This window comes from Pogoniulus pusillus, chromosome 41 (assembly GCF_015220805.1).
Source record: "Pogoniulus pusillus isolate bPogPus1 chromosome 41, bPogPus1.pri, whole genome shotgun sequence".
Lineage (NCBI taxonomy): Eukaryota > Metazoa > Chordata > Aves > Piciformes > Lybiidae > Pogoniulus > Pogoniulus pusillus.
This window is the reverse complement of record NC_087304.1, coordinates 1,144,304-1,171,233: the sequence shown is the minus strand read 5'-3', so window position 1 is coordinate 1,171,233 and position 26,930 is coordinate 1,144,304. Positions and strand designations below refer to the sequence as shown.

At 62.7% G+C, this 26,930-nt stretch overlaps 1 protein-coding gene and 1 non-coding gene across 3 annotated transcripts in view; one reads left to right on the top strand and one right to left on the bottom strand.

Annotated features, from left to right (window-relative positions):
- Positions 1 to 24,859, top strand: part of MARCHF2 (membrane associated ring-CH-type finger 2) — a 54,798-nt gene extending 29,939 nt beyond the window's left edge. For both annotated transcript variants that reach the window (XM_064174976.1, XM_064174977.1), the window contains exons 4-5: positions 18,233 to 18,442; positions 21,719 to 24,859. In XM_064174976.1, the coding sequence (XP_064031046.1) occupies positions 18,233 to 18,442; positions 21,719 to 21,877 (369 nt within the window). In that variant the 3' untranslated portion in view covers positions 21,878 to 24,859. The remainder of the gene's footprint in view (positions 1 to 18,232; positions 18,443 to 21,718) is intronic.
- Positions 24,860 to 26,588: 1,729 nt separating this feature from the next.
- On the bottom strand, positions 26,589 to 26,661 carry TRNAV-CAC (transfer RNA valine (anticodon CAC)). Its single transcript has one exon. It is a non-coding gene; the product is annotated as a tRNA-Val (tRNA).
- Between the last annotated feature and the right edge of the window lie 269 nt (positions 26,662 to 26,930).

Sequence of the window (26,930 nt, the reverse complement as noted above, 5' to 3'; positions counted from 1 at the left end):
GCTGCCTCCACCACACTGTGAACCTCTCTGAGCCCTGCCTGGGATGTGGGGGACATGTCCTGGAGTGTCCTCGTTTTGCCTGGGAGGTGTTGCAAGCCCTCTGAGGCGCTGCAGCAGCCCAGGCTGTGCCTGCAGCAGTGCTGCCCAGCAGCCTCTTCCCCACCAGAGGTTTGCCTGGGCTCTGGGACACTTCCAGGCCAGCTGGCAGAGCTGCCCTCAGTGCAGAGCTCTTCTGCCAGGGCTGATGGTGCTTTGCCAGCTTCTGGCACTTCCCTGAGTGCCCTGTGCCTGGCTGGGGGAATCCCAGCCCCAGGCCAGCCTGGGCTGGAGCTGTCACCAGAGACTTTAGGGAAGTGTAGTCCCCAGGCTGCTCAGCAGCTCCTGAGAAGGCCAGGGAAGAGGCTGCTGAGTCACTGGAAATGACACAGCTCCCTCAGTGCTTATCTGAGAGCTGCTCTGCTCCTCTGGGGAGGGTGTTGTAGCTTGCAGGGAGTGATGGAGCTGCTCAGTGGCTTGGGTTCAAATCTGCTGACACTGGGAAGTCGAAACAGGAATGGGTGAGCAGGGGAGGGTGGCAGGATGAGGCCTGGGCATGGTGCAGGAGCATACTTCACAGCACCATGGAGCATTTGGGCTGGAAAAGCCCTTTCAGATCATCCAGTCCAGTGGTTCCCTAACTGTAGCAAGGCTGGGGCTGAACCCTGGCCCTCAGCACCACATCTCTGCAGCTCTGAAACACCTCCAGGGGTGAGGACCCAGCCAGCTCCCTGGAGAACCTCTTCCTCTGGTTCAGAACCCTTTCAGTGAAGAAGTTTCCTCTATTGTCCAACCTCAACCTTCCCTGTGCAGCTTGCAGCAGTTTTGTCTTGCCCCAACACTTGTTCCCAGGGAGCAGAGCCCAACCCCCACCTGCCTGCAGCCTCCTCTCAGGCAGCTGCAGAGAGCAATGAGGCCTCCCTCAGCCTCCTCTCCTCCACACTGCTCACCCCCAGCTCCCTCAGCTGCTCCTCCCCAGCCCTGTTCTGCAGACCCTGCCCCAGCTTTGTGCCCTGCTCTGGACCTGCTCCTGCCTCTCGATGTCCTTCTGGGAGTGAAGGGCCCAAAACTGAGCCCAGGACTCTGGCAGTGGTGTGGATGGAATGGTCTGCCCCAGGCTGCTCAGGCACCCCAGCTGCCTGCTCCACCTCTTACAGCTGACCCCCATGAAGCCCACAAGAGCATGAGGTGACACTGCCTGCTCCTGCTTCTCCTCACGGGAGAAAGCAGCCGGCTCTGGCCTGTCCTCCCTCCTGGAGAGACTTGGAGCTGGTCATGGTGGCTGCTCTGCTGCCTGCTCCCTGCTGCCTGCTGCCTGCTGCCTGCTCCCTGCTGCTTGCTGCCTGCTGCCTGCTCCCTGCTGCCTGCTCCCTGCTCCCTGCTGCCTGCTCCCTGCTCTGCTCCCTGCTGCCTGCTCCCTGCTCTGCTCCCTGCTGCCTGCTCCCTGCTCTGCTCCCTGCTGCCTGCTCCCTGCTCTGCTCCCTGCTGCCTGCTCCCCACTCCCTGCTGCCTGCTCCCCGCTCCCTGCTGCCTGCTCCCTGCTGCCTGCTGCCTGCTCTCTGCTGCCTGTTCCCTGCTCCCCTCCCTCCTCCCCTCCCTGCTCCACTCCCTGCTCCGCTCCCTGCTCCCTGCTCCGCTCTCTGCTCTCTCTTCCCCTCCCTGCTCCCCTTCCTGCTCCGCTCCCTGCTCCGCTCCCTGCTCCGCTCCCTGCTCGGTGCTCTGCACCCTGCTTGCACATAACCCTCAGCCCAAGGTCTGCCTGGCTGAGAGCAGCCCTGTGGGAAGGGACCTGGGGTCTTGGTGCACAGCAAGCTCAGCATGAGAGTAGTGAGCTGCAGGGGCACAGAGCCAGCAGGAGGCTGAGCTGCATCACCAGCAGAGGTGAAGTCATTGTCCCACTCTGCTCAGCTCTGCTCAGCCCACACCTGGAGCCTCGGTGCAGTTTTGGTCCCCACCATGCTAAAAAAGGTGCAGGCTGGAAAGTGTCCAGAGAAGGGCCCAGGAGCATCATCAGAGGCCTGGAAGCCCTCTGCCAGCTGAGAGCTGAGGTTGTTCAGCCTGGAGGGGAGAAGGCTCTGGGGAGCCTTCATCACCATGGGCCAGGACACCAAGGGTGGCAGCCAGGAGGGTGGAGACTCCCCTTGTGCCAGGGGTGCCCTGAGAAGGGGTGATGGGCACAGGCTGCTGCTGGGGAGATTCCCACTGGAGTGCAGCAGAAAATGTTTGCCCATGAGCACAGCTGGGCACTGGGATCACCTCCCAGGGGAAGCGGTGGATTCCCTGCACTGGGCGGTTCCAAGCCTCAGCCTGGCAGGATGCTGGGGCAGCTCATTCCCACTGCACTGACCCCTGGAAAGGTTGGAGCAGATGATCCCTAGGGTCCCTTCCAAGCTGGCATTCTGGGGTCCCCTCACCTCTCTGGGATGCCCTCACCTCCCTGGGCCCCCCTCATCTCTCTGGGATGCCCTCACCTCCCTGGGGTCCCCTCAGCTCCCTGAGCTTCTCAGTGCTTTGCCAACAGGACTTCTGCTCTGCAGCCTCCTCTGGGGGGAGGAGGGAGTGCTCAGCAGGGAGTAAAGAGCATTGCTGGGCAGGTCTGGGTTTGTGTTGCCTCTGAGCAGCCTCTACGTTGTGTTGTGGGCTGGGCAGCTGCTGCCAGCCTGCCTGAGCTCTTGCTCTGGGAGCAGGGCACTCAGCTGAGCCTGGAGCAGTTCTGGCAGCTCTGGGCTGGAGGTCTCCTGCAGTTCAGCCTCGTTCAGTTATCTTTTAACTAAGAAGCTGGCTCAAGCTGAAGGAAAAAAGAGAAGCCCACAAAAGGCTCTTGTGAGCTGCTTGGCTGTGAGGTGGAGCTGAGCACCTCAGGGGAGCCTGTTCTGGTCCTGCAGGGGAAGCTGCACAGTTGAGCTGCAGCCCCAGCTGGGTCCATAGGCAGGGCTGTGAGCTGCCTGTGCTGGGGCAGCACAGAGTGGCCTCTGCTTGGCCCTCTGAAGTGGCCTCCAGCACAGGAGGGTTGTGGAGCTGAGCTCTCAAGCGAGGAGAATGAGATGGGCAGGCCCTGGAGCTCCACAGCCCAGAGCCTGGGTCGCTGCAGCAGCGCCGGCGGTGTGCAGCCAGGGCTCTGCAGGGGCAGCTGAAGCCGGCAGGCTCGGGGGCTGCCGTGGCCACGAAGTGCAGAGCTGCTGCTGTGGTACCTGGGAGACTCCAGCAGCAGGCATTCAGCTGAGCAGAGTCCTGGCACAGGCACTTCAGTCTGGGTGCTTTGGGCAGTGGAGTGAAGGGCAGGTGGCAGCCAGGCACTGGGGTCCGTGTGGGGACCTCTGCTGGGGACAGCTTTGCTGATGGCCTTGGTTCAGGCACAGAGAGTGACAGCAGTGAGTGTGCAGGGGACAGCAGGGAGCTGGCAGTGTTGATCTGAGTGAGGGCAGAGAGGCTGAGGTCCCTGAGCCAGCATTATGGGATGCATCAGGCCCTGCACAACAGCCCCAGCAATGCTCCAGGCTTGGGGCAGGGTGGCTGGAGAGCTGCTGGCAGAAAGGGCCCTGGGGGCTGGGATAGACAAGAGCTGAGTGTGAGCCAGCAGTGTGCCCAGGGAGCTGAGTGTGAGCCAGCAGAGTGCCCAGGGAGCTGAGTGTGAGCAGGCAGAGTGCCCAGGCAGCTGAGTGTGAGCCAGCAGTGTGCCCAGGCAGCTGAGTGTGAGCCAGCAGAGTGCCCAGGGAGCTGAGTGTGAGCCAGCAGTGTGCCCAGGCAGCTGAGTGTGAGCCAGCAGAGTGCCCAGGGAGCTGAGTGTGAGCCAGCAGTGTGCCCAGGGAGCTGAGTGTGAGCCAGCAGTGTGCCCAGGGAGCTGAGTGTGAGCCAGCAGTGTGCCCAGGCAGCTGAGTGTGAGCCAGCAGAGTGCCCAGGGAGCTGAGTGTGAGCCAGCAGTGTGCTCAGGGAGCTGAGTGTGAGCCAGCAGAGTGCCCAGGGAGCTGAGTGTGAGCCAGCAGTGTGCCCAGGCAGCTGAGTGTGAGCCAGCAGAGTGCCCAGGGAGCTGAGTGTGAGCCAGCAGTGTGCCCAGGCAGCTGAGTGTGAGCCAGCAGTGTGCCCAGGGAGCTGAGTGTGACCCAGCAGTGTGCCCAGGCAGCTGAGTGTGAGCCAGCAGAGTGCCCAGGCAGCTGAGTGTGAGCCAGCAGAGTGCCCAGGGAGCTGAGTGTGAGCCAGCAGAGTGCCCAGGGAGCTGAGTGTGAGCCAGCAGAGTGCCCAGGGAGCTGAGTGTGAGCCAGCAGTGTGCCCAGGCAGCTGAGTGTGAGCCAGCAGAGTGCCCAGGGAGCTGAGTGTGAGCCAGCAGTGTGCCCAGGGAGCTGAGTGTGAGCCAGCAGTGTGCCCAGGCAGCTGAGTGTGAGCCAGCAGTGTGCCCAGGGAGCTGAGTGTGAGCCAGCAGAGTGCCCAGGCAGCTGAGTGTGAGCCAGCAGAGTGCTCAGGCAGCTGAGTGTGAGCCAGCAGAGTGCCCAGGGAGCTGAGTGTGAGCCAGCAGTGTGCCCAGGGAGCTGAGTGTGAGCCAGCAGTGTGCCCAGGGAGCTGAGTGTGAGCCAGCAGAGTGCCCAGGCAGCTGAGTGTGAGCCAGCAGTGTGCCCAGGCAGCCAAGAAGGCCAATGCCACCCTGGCTTGTATCAGAAATGCTGTGCCCAGCAGCAGCAGGGGATTGTGCCCTTGGACTGGGCTCTGGTGAGGCCACAGCTCGAGTGCTGTGCTCAGTTTGGGCACCACAATACAGGAGAGCTGTGGAGGTGCTGGAGCAGGCCCAGAGGAGGGCAGGGAAGCTGTGAAGGGCCTGGAGAATAAATCTGATGAGGAGAGACTGAGGGAGCTGGGGAGGGGTAGTGTGAGGAAGAGGAGGCTGAGGGAGACCTCACTGCTGACTGCAGCTACCTGAAGGGACACTGCCCCAGCCAGTGCCAGCTGCTGTGCAGAACATGAGCCCTGCCCCAGCCAGACCCAGCAGGGTTGGGATGGGTCCCACTGTCTGGAGTTGCCTTTTTCTGGCTCTAGGAGGCCAAGAAGTGCTGCTGCAGGCAGCTTGTGTGGGTCTAATCATTGCCCCTCTTAGCTCTCCTTCACAGCCTCCTCTCCTCACAAGCAGGCTCTGGAGGTGCTCTGCTCCAGGGTTCCAGGCAGGGAGTGAGGCCCTGGGGTTGCTGTGCACCAAGGCTGCTGCTGGAGCTCTGTTTCTGTGACCCTTCTGCACAGCTCCTGCTCTGCTCCTGGCTGGGGCCCAGTGCCCACAGTGAGGGGGGCATGGGTGAAGGGGGCATGGCTCAGGCCACCCCTGAGACCTGAGCCTGCTCCTGCCCCTTTGCCCTCTCTGTTTTCCCAGGTTCCCAGCACAAGGATTTCCTCTCCCTGTTCCATGCCCACCCTGGGCTCTGCCCCTCATTTCTCTTCTCCATTCACTAACCTCTTGCCAGTCTTTTAACTCTCAGCTGTGGTAATTCTGCCCCCTCTGAGTGCCTACATCTGCCCCCAGTGCCCTCTGTTTCAGGCCATCTGCCCTCAGCTGTGGTCAGCTTTGGTTTCCATCTCCTTGGTTTGGCACAGTGCTGGCACTGGGTGGTTGGCACCCTGAGTCTGTGCCACACTGCTGTGGTCTGTGTGTGGAAATGTCTCAGGCTGGCAGCTCCAGCAGGCAGTGGAGCAGCAGCTGCTTAATCCCAGCCAAATGCCATCCCCTGGGGAAGAGGAAGGAGATATTTCTGTCCCCACATGGTGTGAATGCCAGGGGTGACAAACCTCAGCTGGGAGTGGGCACAGATTCCTGGTGCTGAGGCCAAGCATGCCATGCTGACACGACCAGGCTGTGGAGAGCCAACATGTGCTGGCAGGGGCAGCTGGTGGGCATGGTGGGCATGGTGGGCACAGTGCTCCTCTGAGCATCCAGAGCCTCTGCTAAGGCAAAGCTCGGCCGGGGCAGCTCCCTGCTCCCAGATTCCTGCTCCCCTGCTCCCAGATTCCTGCTCCCCTGCTCCCAGATTCCTGCTCCCCTGCTCCCAGAGCATTGCTGGGCTGAGCCACTCTGCCCACACCCTGCACTCCCAGATTCCCTGACAGCTCCCCCTGTGTCCTCACAGCAGCTCCCTCGGTGGGATCACCACAAAATCCCACGGCCCTGTCTGCAGCAGGCTCTGTCCTGCACCATGGCTGTGCTGTGGAAGTCTCTGCCTGTCCCAGTGCCTCTGCAGAGCAGCTCTGCCAGGGGTGTTCTGCCCTGCAGGAGGCTGCCAGGCTTCCAGAGAGCACAATCCCAGAGGGCATGGGGTGGGAGGGGACCCTCAAAGGGCATCTTGGCCAATTCCCCTGCAGGCAGCAGGGACACCTTCAACCAGAGCAGGTTGCTCAGGGGCCACATTAAGGCTGATCTGGAATGTCTCCAGGGATGAGGTCTCTGCCATCCCCCTGGGCAGCCTGTGCCAGTCTCTCCCCACCCTCACTGTGCACAGCTCCCTCCTGATGCCCAACCTAACTCTGCTCTGCTCCACTGCCAAACCACTGCCCTCAGCCTGTCCCCACAGGCCCTTCTGAGCAGTCCCTCCCCAGCTGCCTGCAGCTCCCCTGCAGGTACTGAACTGCAGCTCTGAGGTCTCCCTGGAGCCTTCTCCTCTCCAGGCTGCACAGCCCCAACCCTCCCAGCCTGTCCCCACAGCAGAGCTTCTCCAGCCTCTTGGTGGCCTCCTCTGGACCCTCTCCAGCAAGTCCAGGTTGTTGTTGTGTTAAGGGTCCCACAGCTGGCCCCAGCCCTGCAGCTGAGGTCTCCCCAGAGCCCAGCAGAGGGGCAGGATCCCTCTCTCCAGCTCTGCCCACACTGCTCTGGGTGCAGCCCAGGCTGCCCTTGGCCTTCTGTGCTGCCAGTGCCCACTGCTGGCTCCTGCCCAGCTTCTCCCCCACCAGCACCCCCAGGTCCTTCTCTGCAGGGCTGCTCTCAGTCTCCTCACCCCCACCTGGGTGGATACCAAGGGCTGCTCTGACCTAGGTGCAGGACTTTGTACTTGGCCTTACTGAGCCTCATGAGGTTCTCCTCAGCCACTTCTGCCTGTCCAGGTCCCATCCTTCAGTCTACTCAACCACAGCTTGGTGTCACCTCCAGCCTTGCTGAGGGTGCCTCAGTCTCTGTGGCACTGCTGAGGACATTGACAGCTCTGCTGCCACTCTGCCCCCACCCTCCCTCCTGGGGCTGTTCTCCCCCATTCTGATGCAGAGAGCTTCACTCTTTGCTGCCTCCCAGGGCTTCTGCTTCACTTCAGGTGGATATTGGATAAAGGTCAGTGGATTTTTTATGCCTTCTGGGGGAAGTTTGACTTCCAAACACAGCTGTTGCCTGCCACAAAGCTGCTTGGGTCACGCTGGAGTGTGGGAACCCTCCCATGGCCCTGCTATGTGCTGTCCCTTGGCATCCCTCACCAGCCTCCTGCACCTGTGGCAGGTGCTGCTGTCTGCAGCAGGAGCAGAGAGAGGTCTGCAGGCAGCAGCAGTGAAGTTTTGCCTCAGGGAGAGCCCCCAGGTCAGCCCTGCCTGCAGCCCTGCCTGAGCTGTGAGAGAGCTCTCCCCACCCTTCCTCCACCCTTATCTTCCTGGCCCCAGACTATTTGCTTTGCCTTCCTTGAACTCTTCTGAACTCCCTGCCCTGTTCTCTGCTTTGTCTCTGCTCCCTTCCCCAGCTCATTTCTCTCCTTCCTCAGCGTGAGCATGACTCAGGCTCCTCTGCTCCTCGGCTCCAGCTGGCTTCTGCTCCCCTCTCTTTTCCTTTCTGTCTTTGCTTGCATTTGCTCTCTGGAGATGCTCTTCTCACATCCTGCCCTTGATCACTGAATCCCAGCATGGGGGAACTGGAAGAGACCTCCCAGAGCTCAGTCAGTCCAAACTCCTGCCCCAGCAGGGCACCCACAGCAGCCTGCCCAGGAGCACAATGCCCAGAGGGAGTTGGAAGCTCTGCAGAGGAGGAGACTCCACAACCTCTCTGGGCAGCCTGCTCCAGGCCTCCAGCACCCTCACACTAAAGCAGCTTCTCCTCCTGTTCAGATGGAACCTTCTGGGTGCCAGTTTGTGCCCATTGCCCCTTGTGCTGTCCCTGGGCACCACAGAGCAGAGTCTGGCCCCATCCTCTTTCCCCCCACAGCTCCTTCAGCTATTGCTGAGCATTGCTCAGCTCCCCTCTGTGGCTGCTCTTCTGCAGGCTCTCGGCCCCAGGGCAGTGTCCTGGTGACCAGCAGGGTGAGGGAAGTGATCCTGCCCCCCTGAGGGCCTTTGCTCCTCACAGAGCTGCTCCAGGCCCCTCAGCAGCTCTGCAGCCTCCTCTGGACTCTCTCCAGCATCAATCTGTCTCTGCCACTGGGGAGCCCAGAGCTGGACCCAGGACTCCAGATATGGCAGAGTAGAGGGGGAGGGGAACCTGTTGGCCATACTCTTCTTGCACCCCAGGACACCTTTGGCCTCTTCATTGGCTCATTGTGCTCCTGCCCACCAGTGCTCCCAGGACCTCTGCAGAGCTGCTTTGCAGCTCAGCTCCTCCCCTGTACTGCTGCAGGACTTGTTCCTCCCCAGCTGCAGGACTTGTTCCTCCCCAGCTGCAGGACTTGTTCCTCCCCTGCACTGCTGCAGGACTTGTTCCTCCCCAGCTGCAGGACTTGTTCCTCCCCAGCTGCAGGACTTGTTCCTCCCCTGCACTGCTGCAGGACTTGTTCCTCCCTGGCTGCAGGACTTGTTCCTCCCCCACAGGAGCACCTCCTGCCCTGCAGAGGAGTGTCCTGGTGGCCATTGGGGAGAGGGAAGTGATCCTGCCCCTCTGCTCCACACTGCTGAGACCCCACCTGGACTACTGCAGCCAGTTCCGGAGCCCCTGGGACAAGAGGGCTCTGGAGGTGCTGGAAGGTGTCCAGAGAAGGGCCCCGAGGATGAGCAGAGAGCTGGAGCTGCTCTGCTGGGAGGAGAGGCTGAGGCAGTTGGGGCTGTTCCATCCAGAGAGGAGAAGTATCTGAAGGGGCTACAAGAAAGCTGGGGAGGGACTTCTTAGGCTGCCAGGGAGTGACAGGACTGGGGGGAATGGAACCAAGCTGGAGGAGGGGAGAGTCAGCCTGGGTGTTAGGAAGAAGTTCTTCAGCATGGGGGTGGGGAGAGCCTGGCAGGGGTTGCCCAGGGAGGTGGTGGAAGCTTCATCCCTGGAGGTGTTTAAGGCCAGGCTGGATGTGGCAGTGGGCAGCCTGATGTAGTGTAAGGTGTCTCTGCCCATGGCAGGGGGTTGGAGCTGGATGAGCTTGAAGGTCCCTTCCAACCCAGCCCATTCTGTGACTCTGAAATCGTTGAGGGTTGTGGAGTGCTGATGTGCAGTGGGGAAGGGAGGATGAGGAGGGAGCACTCTGCAGCAGTCAACTGCTCTTCTCACAGAGGTGTTTCTGGGTCTTACCTTCCTGAGCTTTGGCTTTCCATCAGGAAACTTCCCTCCTCACCTTGCTGCAAGAAGCAGAACCATCCTCTGGGGCTGCCTGTGGAGCTTGGTGGCCTGCAAGGAGCTTTTGGTGGATGCCCAGAGAAGGGAAGGGAAGGTTCAGCTTCTGGAGCTGCATCGTTGTGATTCAGCAGGGCAGGGACAGCTTCTGCCAGGCAAGGCCACACTTCCTTTGTGGTTTGTGTAGCCAGGTGCCAGGTTGGCAGTGAGGGGGAAGTCCACAGGTGCCTGAGCAGCTGCCAGGTAGCTGTTTGGTGGGACAGAAAGGACAGGAGATGTTTGGCTCTGCACAGCCAAATCCTGCTGTGGCTGAGGAGTGCACAGGGAGGCAGAGTCTGGCAGCTCACAGGCAGGCACAGTGGGCAAGGGGAGGTGAGCTGCAAGTGGCACTGAGAGCCTCTTCTGAACCACCCAGAGAGACTGCAAGGTGCTGAGCACTGCTGCCACCACCCCCCAACAGTCCTTGGTGCCAAGTGGCAGAATGCAGCCTGGCACCCAGCCAGGTGTGGAGCAGCAGCTGGGGTGGCCTCTCTGGGTGCTCTGTTGTGCTTTGAGCTCAGCTCTTGGCTTCCAGAGGAGCTGCTGCTGTCCTGCTGCTTTTCTGCACGGCCTCCTCCTGCCATCTGTGCCCTGGGACTCAGCCTGGCTTCGTGGCCCCTTCAGCACCCAGGGCTCAGATGGCAGCAGGAAGTTCTTCACCGTGAGGGCGGTGAGAGACTGGCACAGGTTGCCCGGGGGGTGGGGGGGGCAGGAGCCTCCTCCTGGAAGTTTTTTAAGGCCAGGCTGGGTGTGGCTCTGAGCAGCCTGCTCCAGTGTGAGGTGTCCCTGCCCATGGCAGGGGGTTGGGGTGGATGGTCCTTGAGGTCCCCTCCAACCCTGCCAGTTCCATGATCATCCCAGAGCCCTGCTGTGGGCCCGAGGAATGAGCTCCCTGCTGCTCCCCGTAGCAAGAAGAGCTGAGCAGAGGAGTTGTGGCTGCCCCTGCAAGAGCTCCTTGCTGCACAGGTGGTCTGGGAGCCAGCTCCCAGCCACAGCTCTGCGCTCTCCTCTCTGCCTTTGCTCTCACCTGTGCCTGCAGCATGCAGGCAGCTGGCTCTGGATGTGGGCTGGGGGCAGCCCAGGCTGTGCCACGTTGCTGCAGGGTTTGCTTCCAGCCCCTGTGTGCTGGGGGCGCCTATTGTGTTCCCTTTGCCCTCTGCCAGTGCTCTCTGGCAAAGCAAATCCCAGAGGAGATCCATTTGCTTTCTTCCTGCACATGCTTGGCTCCCACCTTGGGGAGCAGGAAGGAGTTGCAAAGGTCACAAGATGCAGCCCAGTACCTGCCTGCCTCCAGGGCCCCAGGTTCTTGCTGTACAAGGGCCACAGCTGACCCAGGCTGTCCCCTCCCAGGGCGATCTTGGGGTGGTTCAGCAGCCCCCCCACTGCTGTGCTGGTTGGGTGGGGACAGGCAGGCAGGGTCAGGGGGTTCCAGCTGGGGTCTGCAGGAGCAGCACTGCTGTGTCCATGTCTTGCTGGCCACCCTCAGCTTCCTCCCAGGGTTGCTCAGGACCATGTGTGGTGCTTGTCCTCCCGACACAGCTCAGCACCTCTGGTGTCTGCAGAGCCACTCAGGGTGACCTGCAGAGCTGCCTCCCTGCTCCCAGCTCCTCCTGTGCACAGCACACTTGTGGCTGCTCTGCAAGGCTCTGCCTGGGCTTCGAGGTGTGCTCAGGATGGCTTCAGGAGTGCTTCTAACCTGTCCTCGTGTGGCAGGAGCAGATCTGCCTGCAGCTCTCCCCAGGTCTGCCTGCACTCTCCACGTCCCCACTTGCTCTCTTCCCTCACTTGTTCTTGCTCTCTGGGGTGCCTCAGCTCACACCTCTGAAATACCTTCTGCTGCCCTCCCACCTGAATGTCCTGCCCAGGCTCTTGTCTGTGGCATCTTCTCTCTTCCTGGGCAGTTCTGTGTCCCATCACAGGTGTCCCCAGCACGTCCTGCCACCAGGACTCTGACCACCTCTGCCACGCTGCTCTTCCTCCCCCAGCTTTGCCACCTCCCCTTTCCTTGCACAGCTTTGCCACCTTCCCTTTCCTTGCCCACCTTTGCCACCTGCTCTTTCCTTGCCCAGCTTTGCCACCTCCCCTTTCCTTGCCCACCTCTGCCACCTCCTCTTTCCTTGCACAGATTTGCCACCCCCCCTTTCCTTGCCCACCTTTGCCACCTCCCCTTTCCCTGCCCAGCTTTGCCACCTCCCCTTTCCTTGCCTACCTTTGCCACCTCCTCTTTCCTTGCCCACCTTTGCCACCTCCCCTTTCCTTGCCCACCTTTGCCACCTCCCCTTTCCTTGCACAGCTTTGCCACCCCCCCCTTTCCTTGCCCACCTTTGCCACCTTCCCTTTCCTTGCCCAGCTTTGCCACCTTCTCCTTCCTTGCCCAGGTTTGCCACCTCCCCTTTCCTTGCCCACCTTTGCCACCTCCCCTTTCCTTGCACAGCTTTGCCACCTCCCCTTTCCTTGCCCAGCTTTGCCACCTTCCCTTTCCTTGCCCAGCTTTGCCACCTCCTCTTTCCTTGCCCAGCTTTGCCACCTCCCCTTTCCTTGCCCACCTTTGCCACCTCCCCTTTCCTTGCCCAGCTTTGACACCTCCCCTTTCCTTGCCCAGCTTTGCCACCTTCCCTTTCCTTGCCCAGCTTTGCCACCTTCTCCTTCCTTGCCCAGGTTTGCCACCTCCCCTTTCTCTTGCCCATTCCAACAGGAGGTTGTCACCACTCCCAGGCTGCCCTCACCCCTCTGCCATGTCTTTCAGTTCTGCCCGGGTGTGTCTGGGCCAGCCCTTGCTGCTTGTCTTGCTGGGCAGCCATGCCCTCAGCTCTCCTGGCTCTGCTCTGCCTCATCTCCCTCATGCCTGCCCCCACCCCCCGGGCACTGCTGTCTGCACTGTGGCTGAAGGAGCTTCGTGGGGGTCACTTTTCATCCTGCCTGCTCAGCAGTGAGCTCCCTGTGCCCAGGCTGGCAGTGGGGACATCTCTGCCTGCCCTGGGGACATTCCCTGCCCTGCTCTGGCTGTGCCCTTTTCTTTTTCAGCAGTCTCCAATTTCGTGTTACTTTGATTAAAAAACAGGCAGGGCAGGAGCCTTGTGCAGGGCAGGATCCTTGTGTGGGACAGGATCCTTGTGTGGGACAGGATCCCTGTGTGGGACAGGATCCTTGTGTGGGACAGGGTCCCTGTGCAGGGCAGGATCCTTGTGTGGGACAGGATCCTTGTGTGGGACAGGATCTCTGTGTGGGACAGGATCCTTGTGTGGGACAGGATCCCTGTGTGGGACAGGATCCTTGTGTGGGACAGGATCCCTGTGTGGGACAGGATCCTTGTGTGGGACAGGATCCCTGTGTGGGACAAGATCCTTTTGTGGGACAGGATCCCTGTGCGGGACAGGATCCTTGTGTGGGACAGGATCTCTGTGCAGGGCAGGATCCTTGTGCGGGACAGGATCCCTGTGCGGGACAGGATCCCTGTGCAGGGCAGGATCTCTGTGCAGGGCAGGATCCCTGTGCAGGGCAGGATCCCTGTGCGGGACAGGATCCCTGTGCAGGGCAGGATCCCTGTGCAGGGCAGGATCTCTGTGCAGGGCAGGATCCCTGTGCGGGATAGGATCTCTGTGCAGGGCAGGACCCTTGTGCGGGGCAGGATCCCTGTGCGGGACAGGATCCCTGTGCAGGGCAGGATCCTTGTGTGGGACAGGATCCCTGTGCAGGGCAGGATCCCTGTGCGGGACAGGATTCCTGTGCAGGGCAGGATCCTTGTGTGGGACAGGATCCCTGTGCAGGACAGGAGGGAGGAGCAGCAGCGTGCAGAAGTGCCGGTAGAAAGGAGCTGGGCACTGGCAGCAGCCACAGCTGCTTGCCTAAAAAAGGAAAGGGAAGGCTGAAAATAGCAGAATCCTGGGAACGGGGAATGAGTGCTGCTGTGCAGGGCAGTGCCTGCAGGGAGCCAGTGCTGCTGTGCAGGGCAGTGCCTGCAGGGAATGAGTGCTGCTGTGCAGGGCAGTGCCTGCAGGGAGCCAGTGCTGCTGTGCAGGGCAGTGCCTGCAGGGAGCCAGTGCTGCTGTGCAGGGCAGTGCCTGCAGGGAGCCAGTGCTGCTGTGCAGGGCAGTGCCTGCAGGGAGCCAGTGCTGCTGTGCAGGGCAGTGCCTGCAGGGAGTGAGTGCTGCTGTGCAGGGCAGTGCCTGCAGGGAATGAGTGCTGCTGTGCAGGGCAGTGCCTGCAGGGAGTGAGTGCTGCTGTGCAGGGCAGTGCCTGCAGGGAATGAGTGCTGCTGTGCAGGGCAGTGCCTGCAGGGAGCCAGTGCTGCTGTGCAGGGCAGTGCCTGCAGGGAATGAGTGCTGCTGTGCAGGGCAGTGCCTGCAGGGAGTGAGTGCTGCTGTGCAGGGCAGTGCCTGCAGGGAATGAGTGCTGCTGTGCAGGGCAGTGCCTGCAGGGAGCCAGTGCTGCTGTGCAGGGCAGTGCCTGCAGGGAGCGAGTGCTGTTGTGCAGGGCAGTGCCTGCAGGGAGCCAGTGCTGCTGTGCAGGGCAGTGCCTGCAGGGAATGAGTGCTGCTGTGCAGGGCAGTGCCTGCAGGGAATGAGTGCTGCTGTGCAGGGCAGTGCCTGCAGGGAGCCAGTGCTGCTGTGCAGGGCAGTGCCTGCAGGGAGCCAGTGCTGCTGTGCAGGGCAGTGCCTGCAGGGAGCCAGTGCTGCTGTGCAGGGCAGTGCCTGCAGGGAGTGAGTGCTGCTGTGCAGGGCAGTGCCTGCAGGGAATGAGTGCTGCTGTGCAGGGCAGTGCCTGCAGGGAGCCAGTGCTGCTGTGCAGGGCAGTGCCTGCAGGGAGCCAGTGCTGCTGTGCAGGGCAGTGCCTGCAGGGAGTGAGTGCTGCTGTGCAGGGCAGTGCCTGCAGGGAATGAGTGCTGCTGTGCAGGGCAGTGCCTGCAGGGAGTGAGTGCTGCTGTGCAGGGCAGTGCCTGCAGGGAATGAGTGCTGCTGTGCAGGGCAGTGCCTGCAGGGAGCGAGTGCTGCTGTGCAGGGCAGTGCCTGCAGGGAGTGAGTGCTGCTGTGCAGGGCAGTGCCTGCAGGGAATGAGTGCTGCTGTGCAGGGCAGTGCCTGCAGGGAGTGAGTGCTGCTGTGCAGGGCAGTGCCTGCAGGGAGCCAGTGCTGCTGTGCAGGGCAGTGCCTGCAGGGAATGAGTGCTGCTGTGCAGGGCAGTGCCTGCAGGGAGCCAGTGCTGCTGTGCAGGGCAGTGCCTGCAGGGAATGAGTGCTGCTGTGCAGGGCAGTGCCTGCAGGGAGTGAGTGCTGCTGTGCAGGGCAGTGCCTGCAGGGAGCCAGTGCTGCTGTGCAGGGCAGTGCTTGCAGGGAGCGAGTGCTGCTGTGCAGGGCAGTGCTTGCAGGGAGCCAGTGCTGCTGTGCAGGGCAGTGCCTGCAGGGAATGAGTGCTGCTGTGCAGGGCAGTGCCTGCAGGGAGTGAGTGCTGCTGTGCAGGGCAGTGCCTGCAGGGAATGAGTGCTGCTGTGCAGGGCAGTGCTTGCAGGGAGCCAGTGCTGCTGTGCAGGGCAGTGCCTGCAGGGAGCCAGTGCTGCTATGCAGGGCAGTGCCTGCAGGGAATGAGTGCTGCTGTGCAGGGCAGTGCTTGCAGGGAGCCAGTGCTGCTGTGCAGGGCAGTGCCTGCAGGGAGTGAGTGCTGCTGTGCAGGGCAGTGTCTGCAGGGAATGAGTGCTGCTGTGCAGGGCAGTGCCTGCAGGGAATGAGTGCTGCTGTGCAGGGCAGTGCCTGCAGGGAATGAGTGCTGCTGTGCAGGGCAGTGCCTGCAGGGAGTGAGTGCTGCTGTGCAGGGCAGTGCCTGCAGGGAATGAGTGCTGCTGTGCAGGGCAGTGCTTGCAGGGAGCCAGTGCTGCTGTGCAGGGCAGTGCCTGCAGGGAGTGAGTGCTGCTGTGCAGGGCAGTGCCTGCAGGGAATGAGTGCTGCTGTGCAGGGCAGTGCTTGCAGGGAGCGAGTGCTGCTGTGCAGGGCAGTGCTTGCAGGGAGCCAGTGCTGCTGTGCAGGGCAGTGCCTGCAGGGAATGAGTGCTGCTGTGCAGGGCAGTGCCTGCAGGGAGTGAGTGCTGCTGTGCAGGGCAGTGCCTGCAGGGAATGAGTGCTGCTGTGCAGGGCAGTGCTTGCAGGGAGCCAGTGCTGCTATGCAGGGCAGTGCCTGCAGGGAATGAGTGCTGCTGTGCAGGGCAGTGCTTGCAGGGAGCCAGTGCTGCTGTGCAGGGCAGTGCCTGCAGGGAGTGAGTGCTGCTGTGCAGGGCAGTGTCTGCAGGGAATGAGTGCTGCTGTGCAGGGCAGTGCCTGCAGGGACTGAGTGCTGCTGTGCAGGGCAGTGCCTGCAGGGAATGAGTGCTGCTGTGCAGGGCAGTGCCTGCAGGGAGTGAGTGCTGCTGTGCAGGGCAGTGCCTGCAGGGAATGAGTGCTGCTGTGCAGGGCAGTGCCTGCAGGGAGCCAGTGCTGCTGTGCAGGGCAGTGCCTGCAGGGAGTGAGTGCTGCTGTGCAGGGCAGTGCCTGCAGGGAATGAGTGCTGCTGTGCAGGGCAGTGCCTGCAGGGAATGAGTGCTGCTGTGCAGGGCAGTGCCTGCAGGGAATGAGTGCTGCTGTGCAGGGCAGTGCCTGCAGGGAATGAGTGCTGCTGTGCAGGGCAGTGCCTGCAGGGAATGAGTGCTGCTGTGCAGGGCAGTGCCTGCAGGGAATGAGTGCTGCTGTGCAGGGCAGTGCCTGCAGGGAGTGAGTGCTGCTGTGCAGGGCAGTGCCTGCAGGGAATGAGTGCTGCTGTGCAGGGCAGTGCCTGCAGGGAATGAGTGCTGCTGTGCAGGGCAGTGCCTGCAGGGAGCCAGTGCTGCTGTGCAGGGCAGTGCCTGCAGGGAGTGAGTGCTGCTGTGCAGGGCAGTGCCTGCAGGGAATGAGTGCTGCTGTGCAGGGCAGTGCCTGCAGGGAGCCAGTGCTGCTGTGCAGGGCAGTGCTTGCAGGGAGCCAGTGCTGCTGTGCAGGGCAGTGCCTGCAGGGAGCCAGTGCTGCTGTGCAGGGCAGTGCCTGCAGGGAGCCAGTGTTGCTGTGCAGGGCAGTGCCTGCAGGGAGCCAGTGCTGCTGTGCAGGGCAGTGCTTGCAGGGAGCCAGTGCTGCTGTGCAGGGCAGTGCCTGCAGGGAGCCAGTGCTGCTGTGCAGGGCAGTGCCTGCAGGGAATGAGTGCTGCTGTGCAGGGCAGTGCCTGCAGGGAATGAGTGCTGCTGTGCAGGGCAGTGCCTGCAGGGAGCCAGTGCTGCTGTGCAGGGCAGTGCCTGCAGGGAGCCTGGGCTGAGCGCTCCGAGCCTGCTGTGTGGGGATTGCTGCCTGCAGCCTGCGGGCTGAGAGCTGCCGGAGGGGAAGGGAAAGGCCTACAAAGCCTCCTGGTGACCCGAGGCAAGGGGCACAACCCCTGGGGGCTGCCTCTGGGGCTGCCAGGGGGCTCAACCCCTGGGGGCTGGCATTCAGATGTGTAAATCAGGAGTCAGACTGCAGAATGCCACTGGGTGTGGAGCAGATGCCCTTAGCCTGGGCCTGGCCACAGGCCCCCCAGTGCCTCAGTTTCCCCCAGCCCCTGCCCCAGCTGCACAGCCCTGCCAGTGCCCTGCTGAAGCCCTTTCCAGTGCCAGGCTTTACTGACCTCACCTCCTGCTGCCTGCTCCTCACTGCTCCAGGGAGCAGCCCTGGCAGCTCCTGTGGCTCCTGCACATCTCCTGCAGCTGTCTCTGATAGCTTCATAGAGCCACAGAGTGAGTTGGATTGGAAGGGACCTCAAAGCTCATCCAGTGCCAACCCCTGCCATGGGCAGAGACACCTCCACCAGCACAGATGCTCAAGGCCTCATCCCTCCTGGCCTTGAGCACCTCCAGGCAGGAGGCAGCCACAGCCTCCCTGGGCAGCCTGTGCCAGGCTCTCCCCACCCTCACTCTAACTCTCCCCTCTCCAGCTCAAAGTCACTGTCCCTTGTCCCTGCCCAGCTCCAGGCCCCTCCCCCCTGCCCATGGTGCTGGTCACACTGGGCACTCCCTGCCTCTGCCTTTTGGCAAGGATCTTGTCAGTTGAGTGCCAGCTGCAGGGACCTGCAGGCTGCAGGGCAGCTGTGAGTGCTTCCCAGCACAGCAGCTCCACTGTGTGCCCTGCGTGCCCTGCGTATCCCCTGTGCCCATGTGCCCTGTGTTCCCTGTTTGGCCCCCATGCCCATGTGCCCCATGTCCCTCTGTGCCCTGCATTCCATGTGTGCCCATGTGCCCTGTGTTCCCTGTGCCCTGTGTTGCTGTGTTGCTGTGTGTCCCTGTGCCCTGTGTGCCCACTGTGCCCTGTGCCCTGTGTGCCCTGTGTTCCCCGTGTGTCCCTGTGCCCTCTGTGCCTGCTCTGCCCTGTGCCCTGTGTTCCCCGTGTGCCCTGTGCTCCTCATGTGTCCCTGTGCTCTGTGTGCCTGCTGTGCCCTGTGCCCTGTGCTCCTCATGTGTCCCTGTGCTCTGTGTGCCTGCTGTGCCCTGTGCCCTGTGTGCCCACTGTTCCCTGTGTTCCCCGTGTGTCCCTGTGCCCCGTGTGCCCTGTGCCCTGTGTGCCCACTGTTCCCTGTGTTCCCCGTGTGTCCCTGTGCCCCGTGTGCCCTGTGTTCCCGGTGTGCCCCGTGCCCGCCGTGCCCCCGCTGACTGTGTGCTGCTTCCCTCCGGCAGTGGCTGCAGGACCCGGGGCCGCGCAGCGAGAAGCGAACACTCTTCTGCGACATGGTTTGCTTCCTCTTCATCACGCCCCTGGCTGCCATCTCGGGCTGGCTCTGCCTGCGGGGGGCGCAGGACCACCTGCAGTTCAACAGCCGCCTGGAGGCCATCGGCCTCATCGCCCTCACCATTGCACTTTTCACCATCTACGTCCTCTGGACGCTGGTAAGTGCCTGCCTGCTGCCAGCTCCTGCCTGCTGCCAGCTGCCAGCTCCTGCCTGCTGCAGCTCCTGCCTGCTGCCAGCTCCTGCCTGCTGCAGCTCCTGCCTGCTGCCAGCTCCTGCCTGCTGCGGCTCCTGCCTGCTGCAGCTCCTGCCTGCTGCCAGCTCCTGCCTGCTGCCAGCTGCCAGCTCCTGCCTGCTGCAGCTCCTGCCTGCTGCCAGCTCCTGCCTGCTGCGGCTCCTGCCTGCTGCCAGCTGCCAGCTCCTGCCTGCTGCAGCTCCTGCCTGCTGCCAGCTCCTGCCTGCTGCCAGCTGCCAGCTCCTGCCTGCTGCAGCTCCTGCCTGCTGCCAGCTCCTGCCTGCTGCGGCTCCTGCCTGCTGCAGCTCCTGCCTGCTGCCAGCTCCTGCCTGCTGCAGCTCCTGCCTGCTGCCAGCGCCTCCCGTGGGCAGAGTGCAGTGCCCTCTCCCCTGTCTGCCTCCCCTTGGACTCTTCTCCTTTGGCATCCATTTGATTATCTTCAAGTGGAGCTGCTGAGGATGAGAAACCACTTCCTGGCAGCTGCCTGCCAGGCTGAGCTGGGAGCCTGCTCCCCAGGCTGGTGTGTGCCCTGGCACTGGTGTGGCTGAGCCTGGGTGGAGAGGCCCAACCCAGCTTGTGAGGTGAAACATGAGCTTGGGTTAGGGGCAGACCTGGAAAGCATTTGGCCCCTGAGCAATCTGCCATCACCTCCTGCCAGGCCTTGTGCTGCCCAGCACAGCTCTGTGCTCGCAAGAGGGGCAGCAGTGGCTGTTGGGGCTCTCTGTGGCCCACAGCTGCATCAGCTCTGCAGTGTCTGAAAGATGGCAGTGGCACAGGGGGTGTGAGGAGCACTGGCCCTGGGCAGGCTTCTGGCTTCTCCCTCTTCCTGAGCTTTTGGAGCTGAGCCCTGAGCCCAGGGTGGGTCACCCTGTGGGGGCTGGAAGCACTGGGGTGAGTGGGCAGCTGCAGTTGGCACTGTCTAGGGTTGCAGTGCTCCATGCTGGGACAGAGCTTCCTGCAGGAGCCTCTCTTGGCTCCCAGTGTGGTTATTGTGCAGTGTGGTTGGGGTGCAGTGGAGTTGAGAGTTCAGTGGGGCTGGGGAGCAGTGGGGTTGGGGTGCAGTGTGGTTGGGGTGCAGTGGAGTTGAGAGTTCAGTGGGGCTGGGGTGCAGTGGAGCTGGAGTGCAGTGGGGGTGGGGAGCTGTGTGGCTGGGGTGCAGTGGGGCTGGGGTGCAGTGGGGTTGGGGAGCAGTGGGGCTGGGGTGCAGTGGGGTTGGGGAGCAGCCCTCTGCCCTGCCACTCCAGGGGCCCTGCTCTCTGCAGGGGCTCCCGGGCCAGGGCCTTGCCTCTGGCTCCCATTCAGGTCTCTGCTGTTGCTGGGAGGGTCTCTGTGCTGGCAGCTCCACATCTCCATCCTGCCTCTGCTGCTCAGTGCCCTGCCTGTGCCTGCAGCCTCTGGATCCTTTCCCAGCTGCCTGCTGGAGCAGTGCAGTTGCTGGAGGAGTCAGAGTGGGACCCCAAAATGTCCTGTGGGGAGTAGAAATGCCACAGCCCAGTCCCTGCCCCACTGATCTCGGGGATCAGCTTTCCCTGGGGTTAGGACACTCCTTGCAGCCCTCCCACAGCCTCGGGTGCCAGGGGAGCTGCTGCCACAGCCTCTGCTCTGGGGGTACCTGCACCAGAAGCCTCTGGCTGATGCCACTGTGCCCAGGGAGCTGTGCAGGGAATTCTGCATCAGGTCGCTGCTGTAGAAAGCCTCAGGGTAAGAGCTGGGGAAGCCTTGAGGGAGTGCTTCTGCCCCAGGGCCGCTCCAGAGCAGCTGGAAGGCTGAAGGCAAGGGAAGAATGCAGTGAAGTGACAAGTGTTGGCCGAAGGGCTCTGGCTCTGCTGTGCCTCACCTTCCCTGGAGGACCTTAATGGAGGCTCTCTGCTCCCGGTTACTGCGCTCAGCCGCAGGGCTGCTGGGTGGGGACGGCTGCGGTCGCCGTGAGGATGGCAGGAGAGAGCTGTGGCGCAGGCTGCAGCTCCTTCCTGCGCAGCAGGAGCTGTCCCGGAGGGCTGCACCAGCACCCCCATGGCACGGAGCCTCTGCAGGCTGCAGGATGTCTCTGCTGCTGCTTCCTCGGCAGACAGCTTTGTCCGCACAGCTGCCCCGCAGCGGCAGGGCAAGGGGAGCGAATCTCCTCAGTGCCGGGGCACAGCTCCACTGCTCAGGGCAGATGGCTGAGCCCTGTCCGGAGGGGGAATGCTGACTTTGCCCTCTCAGGTGCCCTTCCTGCTGCTCCTGGCTTGCCAGCTGAACGTTTCTCGAGCTTGCTCTGATGAGGGCAAACTGCACTCAGGGCTGCGTTTTCTTGCTCACAATTTCGAGGAAGATAATTCGGAGGGGCAGTGTCTGCTGCTTCTGTGCCTTCCCCAGGCAGGCCCAGACAAGTTTAGTTTCCGAGCTACAGACCCCGCAGGAGCTGTGGGAAGGTCTCCGGCGCTGGTGGTGCTCACAGCTGTGGGAAGGTCTCCGGCGCTGGTGATGCTCACAGCTGTGGGAAGGTCTCCGGCGCTGGTGATGCTCACAGCTGTGGGAAGGTCTCCGGCGCTGGTGATGCTCACAGCTGTGGGAAGGTCTCCGGCGCTGGTGGTGCTCACAGCGGACGCAGCTCGAAGCGCCCCCTCCAGGGCTGCTCTGCAACTGCACGGCCAGCTCCTGCCTCTGGGCCCCTCCAGCCTTCGCACCCTCTCCTCTCCCCCTCCCACCCTCTCCCAGCACACAGCGTTGTGGGGAGAAAGGAGGCCAACCCACGGCCTGTGGATGCAGGCAAAGGAGAGGAAGCTTTTGCCAAGGGCAGAGGAGATCCACCAGGATCTGTGAGCTGGCAGGAAGCTGCTCCAGTCGAGAAGCCCTCATGCCTGGGCCAGGTTCTCAGCCCAGCTATAGCCCATGAGTCGGGCAAAGGGAGTCAAGTGTGGTTCCTCCTAGCCTGGTGCCCAAACCCAGCTGAGCAAGCTCTGTCCTGGTGCCAGAGAGCCCTTCTGGCTGTGCCTGCTCAGCCTGGTGTCTGCAGGAATTAACTGGCTCCTTGGCAAAGCCTCGGGACACGGAGGGCCCCGGCCGGGCTCGGGGGCAGTGCCGCGTCCCTTGGGCAGGGCTGCTGGGGACTGAGCAGGAGCCTGCAGAGGGCACACGGCAGGGTGGCTGCACCTCGCCGCTGTGGCTGCCCGGGGGCGGAGGCAGCCTGGTAACCCCCGCGCCGCCTTGCCCCCCCAGGTGTCGTTCCGCTACCACTGCCAGCTGTACTCGGAGTGGCGCAGGACCAACCAGAAGGTGCGCCTGATGCTGCCGGCCGCGCGGAGCCCTCACCCCCTGCCCCACTCCCTCCTCTCTGCCAAGCTCATGAAGAAGGCCGCGGATGAAACCAGCGTCTGAGGCGCCCCCGTGGGCGCTGCACCCCGCAGCTGCCGGGCCCAGGGCAGCCCCCGGCGCGGGCAGAAGCGACGAGGGTCGAGTGCCCCCCAGGCACGCAGGGCACATGGCACCTGTGGAGGCGCTGGGACGGAATCATCCCACCCGAGGGGACTTTGTGCTCAGCACCTGCTCCGTACCGAGGCAAAGGGGCAGATGCCCAACGTCTGCCGCATCAGGCAGCCCCAGGAGCGGGTGGCAGGAGGTGCCTGTCTGCAGGGACACTTTGCTGTGCCCGAGCAGCACAGGGGGGAGTGGCTCCAGCTCCATCTCTCTCTAGATCAGATGATTTTTTAAGGCCATGCAGATTGTGTCCCAGTCCCTCCCTGTCGATGTTCTGAGCTTCAGTCGGGAGCTGGCAGCCTGATCTCATTCAGAGGTTACCTCTATGCCTTTTCTCCAGCCGAGCAGACAAAGAACTCTTCTCATCCTCCCCCCTCCGGAGCCTCCTTCTCCTTTGCACTAAATTGGTTTTGATAATCCTGCAGCAGCCTTTCCCCTCACTCCTTGGTCTCTTCGTGGTGTTTTTGTCCTTTCTAGAACCCTGTGTGTTTTTAATAACTACTCTAAGCCCAGAAGGAGCCCAGTGCCACCACCCCGAGTGCAGAGCTTTTGTACTCCAAGTACTGTACTTTTGAGAATTGCAGAAGGAGTTTCACCCTTGGGACATCTCTTCCTGTGCAGCTGTGAGCTCACTAAACCCTTTCCTTGCAGATCCTCTCTCGTCCCCAGCACGTGGATGCACTCAGCCCTTGCTGTGCCTGGCAAAGGTAGATGGAGGAGCTGGGGATGAGCAGCCATGGCTCGTGCTAGCTAAAGCCACCATTGCCTTTTGCTTTGGCAGGATGCTGAAGGGAGCTCTCCTGAGCCCAGGGGCTTGGAGGCTCTGTTTGCTGATGTCCTTCCACCACCCTGAGGCTGGCCCTCTCGTAGCATTGGTCACAGCACACCTTAGGGACAGGCCCTGCTGTCCTGGCTGTCCCCACGCATTTGATTTGCACATTCCTGGGCAGCAGCCCCGGGAGCTGCTGTGGTTTGGTTTGGCCCTGAAGCTCTACCTGCCTGCTTTGCATCCTCCAGGGAAGCACCCCGGGGTTGCTGGCTCACAGAGAACAGGCTCTGGGTTCCCTCTGCACTGCCAGCATTGTTGCTCCTCCTCCTCTTCACCCACCTGCATTCCCAGCACATCCAGCTAAGAGCCTCTCTGGGGGCGCCTGCTCTGCCAAGAGTCTCCTTGGCTTTGGCTTTAGTCCTTGTCTCTCCTCTGCCTCCCCACGCTGCCAGGCAATGCCTGTGCTTGATGCTCTGCATCCCTGAGCCCTCTGAGGGGAGCAGGCCATAAGGACACCAGTGTGGGCACTGCCCTGGTCCTCCCACCTGCCGTGGTGAGAGTGGGCAGTAGAGAGGAGGCAGACTCCGAAGCGCCCATGGCTTTGCAGAGGGGGGTGGCAGTCACACCATGCCCCTTTTGCTCTGCTGAGCCCAGGTGGATCAGTCCAGTGCCCTGCTGGAGCGAGCCCTGGCAGTGCTTTCATTCAGTGCCCTGTGTGCCCTTGCCCTGCTCTCCAGCTGCAAAGCAGGAGGATGCTTCCCTCTTGCTGGCCCTAGGCTGGAAGCTGCTGGCATGAGCAGCAAGGGCCAGTGGCCTGTCTCCCCCAGCAGGATCGCTCCAGCCCTGGGGCCTGTCTGTGCTCTTCTCCACCTTCTGTCCCAGGGCTCTGGGTGGCAGCCCAACACAGCAGCCTCTCTGTGCCCAGCTGTGGGCTGGCCCAAGCTGGTCTGTGTTCTGAGTGTGAAGCTCTCTGATTGTGGCTGTCTTCTGCTGCAGCCAGGCTGTGCATCTCTGCTCCCTCCCTGCCTGTCCCTTCCCTTCTGCCATCTGTCCATGGGCACCTTCCCTTCTCCCTGTCGTGCAGGGTTGCTGCTCCGTGCTGCAGGCTGTGCAGTGCAGAGGGGCCTGGGTCTGGGCCCTGCACAGCAGCAGTGTCCTGCTTGCAGCCAGCTTGTGCAGGGTTGCTGCTCCATCCACATGCCCCTTCCCACGGCAGCGAGGGCTGCACCACTGCTCTGTGCCTTGTCCTGGGTCCCCTTTCCTTCAGCCCCTCCCCAGCAAACCCATTGTCACCAGGACACATTCCCAGTGGAGACAGCTGGGGGGGGGTTAGTTAAACCTTCCCGGCTCTGGCTGCCTCCCAGCAGCTGAGGCTCGCAGCAGGCTGCTGGTGGCAGGTAGCGAAGCTCTCCCACTCCACAATTCCCTGGCGACGCCTCGCAGGAGCCACTCGGGAAGTGCACTCTTGGTCCAGACATGCGACTGTGGAAGCCACAGGTCCCTGGCTGGGAGCGGCTGGGGCCGGGCCCTGTGCTTGCCTCTCGGCTTCCTCCTCTCTGCCGTAGCTGCCAAGCGCCGGAGCTGTTGCATGTGTCCCTGCAAACCCCCGCAGCGACTCCCCGAGCCTTCTCCTCCTGCCCGGAGGAGGTGTCCAGCTGGTGGCCGTGGGGGCTTGGTGCCTGGCAGCCTGCCCCGCCAGCGTCCGGGGGAACCGGGCTCGGTGCCTGGCAGCCTGCCCCGCCAGCGTCCGGGGGAACCGGGCTCGGTGCCTGGCAGCCTGCCCCGCCAGCGTCCGGGGGAACCGGGCTCGGTGCCTGGCAGCCTGCCCCGCCAGCGTCCGGGGGAACCGGGCTCGGTGCCTGGCAGCCTGCCCCGCCAGCGTCCGGGGGAACCGGGCTCGGTGCCTCGCAGCCTGCCCCGCCAGCGTCCGGGGGAACCGGGCTCGGTGCCTGGCAGCCTGCCCCGCCAGCGTCCGCGGGAACCGGGCTCGGTGCCTGGCAGCCTGCCCCGCCAGCGTCCGGGGGAACCGGGCTCGGTGCCTCGCAGCCTGCCCCGCCAGCGTCCGCGGGAACCGGGCCGTGCAATTCTGTAAATAAACGTCAGACCGACCCGGGGCTGCTGCGTCCTTGCTGCCGGGGAGGGGAGCGGGGGAGGGAGCGGAGTGCCCTGCGCAGCCTTCCCTGCGCACTGCGGGCAGCCTCCCAGACCTGCCCAGGAGGGCTCCAGGGTGCTGAGCTCAGGCTGGGCAGCACCCAGGGCTGTCTACGGGCATGTTCCTCTTGTCCGTGCACAGAAACCTCCCTGCTGTGGACTGAGCAAGGAGGTGATGCTCAGGCCAAGGAGGTCCTTTTGGCCTCTGCAGAGGGCAGGTGTGGGGCTGCATGGAACAGTCTCAGGGCTCCCTGTGGTGCAGCACCTCCGAGGTTCCCTCTGCTGTCTTCTGGTGCTGCCACAGTGACCAAAGCCTGCCCTTGGCTCCAGCGTGGTGGGAGATGCTGGACCTGCAAGAGATGGCTGCTCTTGTCCAAGCCCTGGCAAGGCCTTGGGTGCTGTGTGCGAGGATGCAGCACATGAGAGCTGCTGGTGCCTGGGGCAAGAGAGGCTGAGCCATGCTCCTGGGGCACAGCAGTGTCATGGCTGAGTGGTGTGGGGGAGGACAGCTGAAGAGAGGTTATAGCCAGGTGAGGTTGGGCTCTGCTGCCAGGCGCCCAGCAACAGAACAAGGGGATGCAGCCTCAAGCTGTGGCAGGGCAGGTTGAGGCTGGATGTTAGGAGGAAGTTGTTGTCAGAGAGAGTGATTGGCATTGGAATGGGCTGCCCAGGGAGGTGGTGGAGTGGCTGTGGCTGGAGGTGTTGAAGCCAAGCCTGGCTGGGGCACTTAGTGCCATGGTCTGGTGATTGGCCAGGGCTGGGTGCTAGGTTGGGCTGGCTGAGCTTGGAGCTCTCTCCCAACCTGCTTGATCCTATGATTGTATGGCAGCTGGGCTGGGCCTGGCACCTCAGAGCAGAGACACAAACGCCCTTTGGTCTCATGTATATAAGGACCCCCAGCAGGAACCCCCAGCACCTCCTGTGTCCCAGCCCTTAGCTTCTGGCCATGGGCTGGGCACTGGAGCTGTGGTGCAGAGGCTGCTTAGCAAGGCTGTGCCAGTTTTGAAGAGAGGGGTGGAAGTCAAAGAATTCCAGCTTGGTAGGGCTGGAAGGGACCTCTGGAGGTCATCTGGTCAGAATGATAGAACATTGAATTGTTTTGATGGGAAAAGCCCTCCAAGCTCATCCAGTCCAACCAGCACCCTAACCCCACTGTGGCCACTAAAGCAGGGGTCCGAGTGCCATGGCCACACATTCCTTGAACACCTCCAGCCAGGGGCACTCCACCACCTCCCTGGGCAGCCTGTGCCAGTCCCTGACCTCTCTGGCACCAAAGAAATTGTTCCTTCTCTCCAACCTAAGCCTGCCCTGGCACAATTCCAGGCCCCTTCCTTTCCTCCTATTCCCTGGTCCCAGGGAGCAGAGTCCAACCCCCACCTGCCTGCAGCCTCCTCTGAGGGAGCTGCAGAGAGCAATGAGGTCTCCCTCAGCCTCCTCTGCTCCACACTGCTCCCCCCCAGCTCCCTCAGCTGCTCCTCCCCAGCCCTGTTCTGCAGACCCTGCCCCAGCTTTGTGCCCTTCTCTGGACCTGCTCCAGCCTCTCAATGACCTTTTAGGAGTGAGGGGACAAAACGGAACCCTCGGCAGCACCCAGCCCACGGCACCGTCGCTGCCCTGCCGCTGCTGCTCACAGCGCTGCCGGGGCAGGGCGAGACGCCGGCGGCCTCCCGGCAGGGGGCGGTGTCAAAAAGCTGTTTCCGCCCGGGATCGAACCGGGGACCTTTCGCGTGTGAGGCGAACGTGATAACCGCTACACTACGGAAACCTGTGCGCGGCTGCACCCCCCCGGCAGCTTCTCAAGGGCACAGCGGCCGGGGCGGGGCTGGAAACTGCACGGAAGGAGACTCCGCAGCTTCTCTGGGCAACCTAACCCAAGCCTCCAGCACCCTCAGGCCAAACACATTTCTTCCCCCCGCTCAGATGGAACCTCCTGGGTGCCAGTTAGTGCCTCTTGCCACTGGGTGCCACTGACAAGAGTCTGGCCCCATCCTCTTGTCCCCCCGAGGCCCTTCAGCTCTTGCTGAGCATTCATTG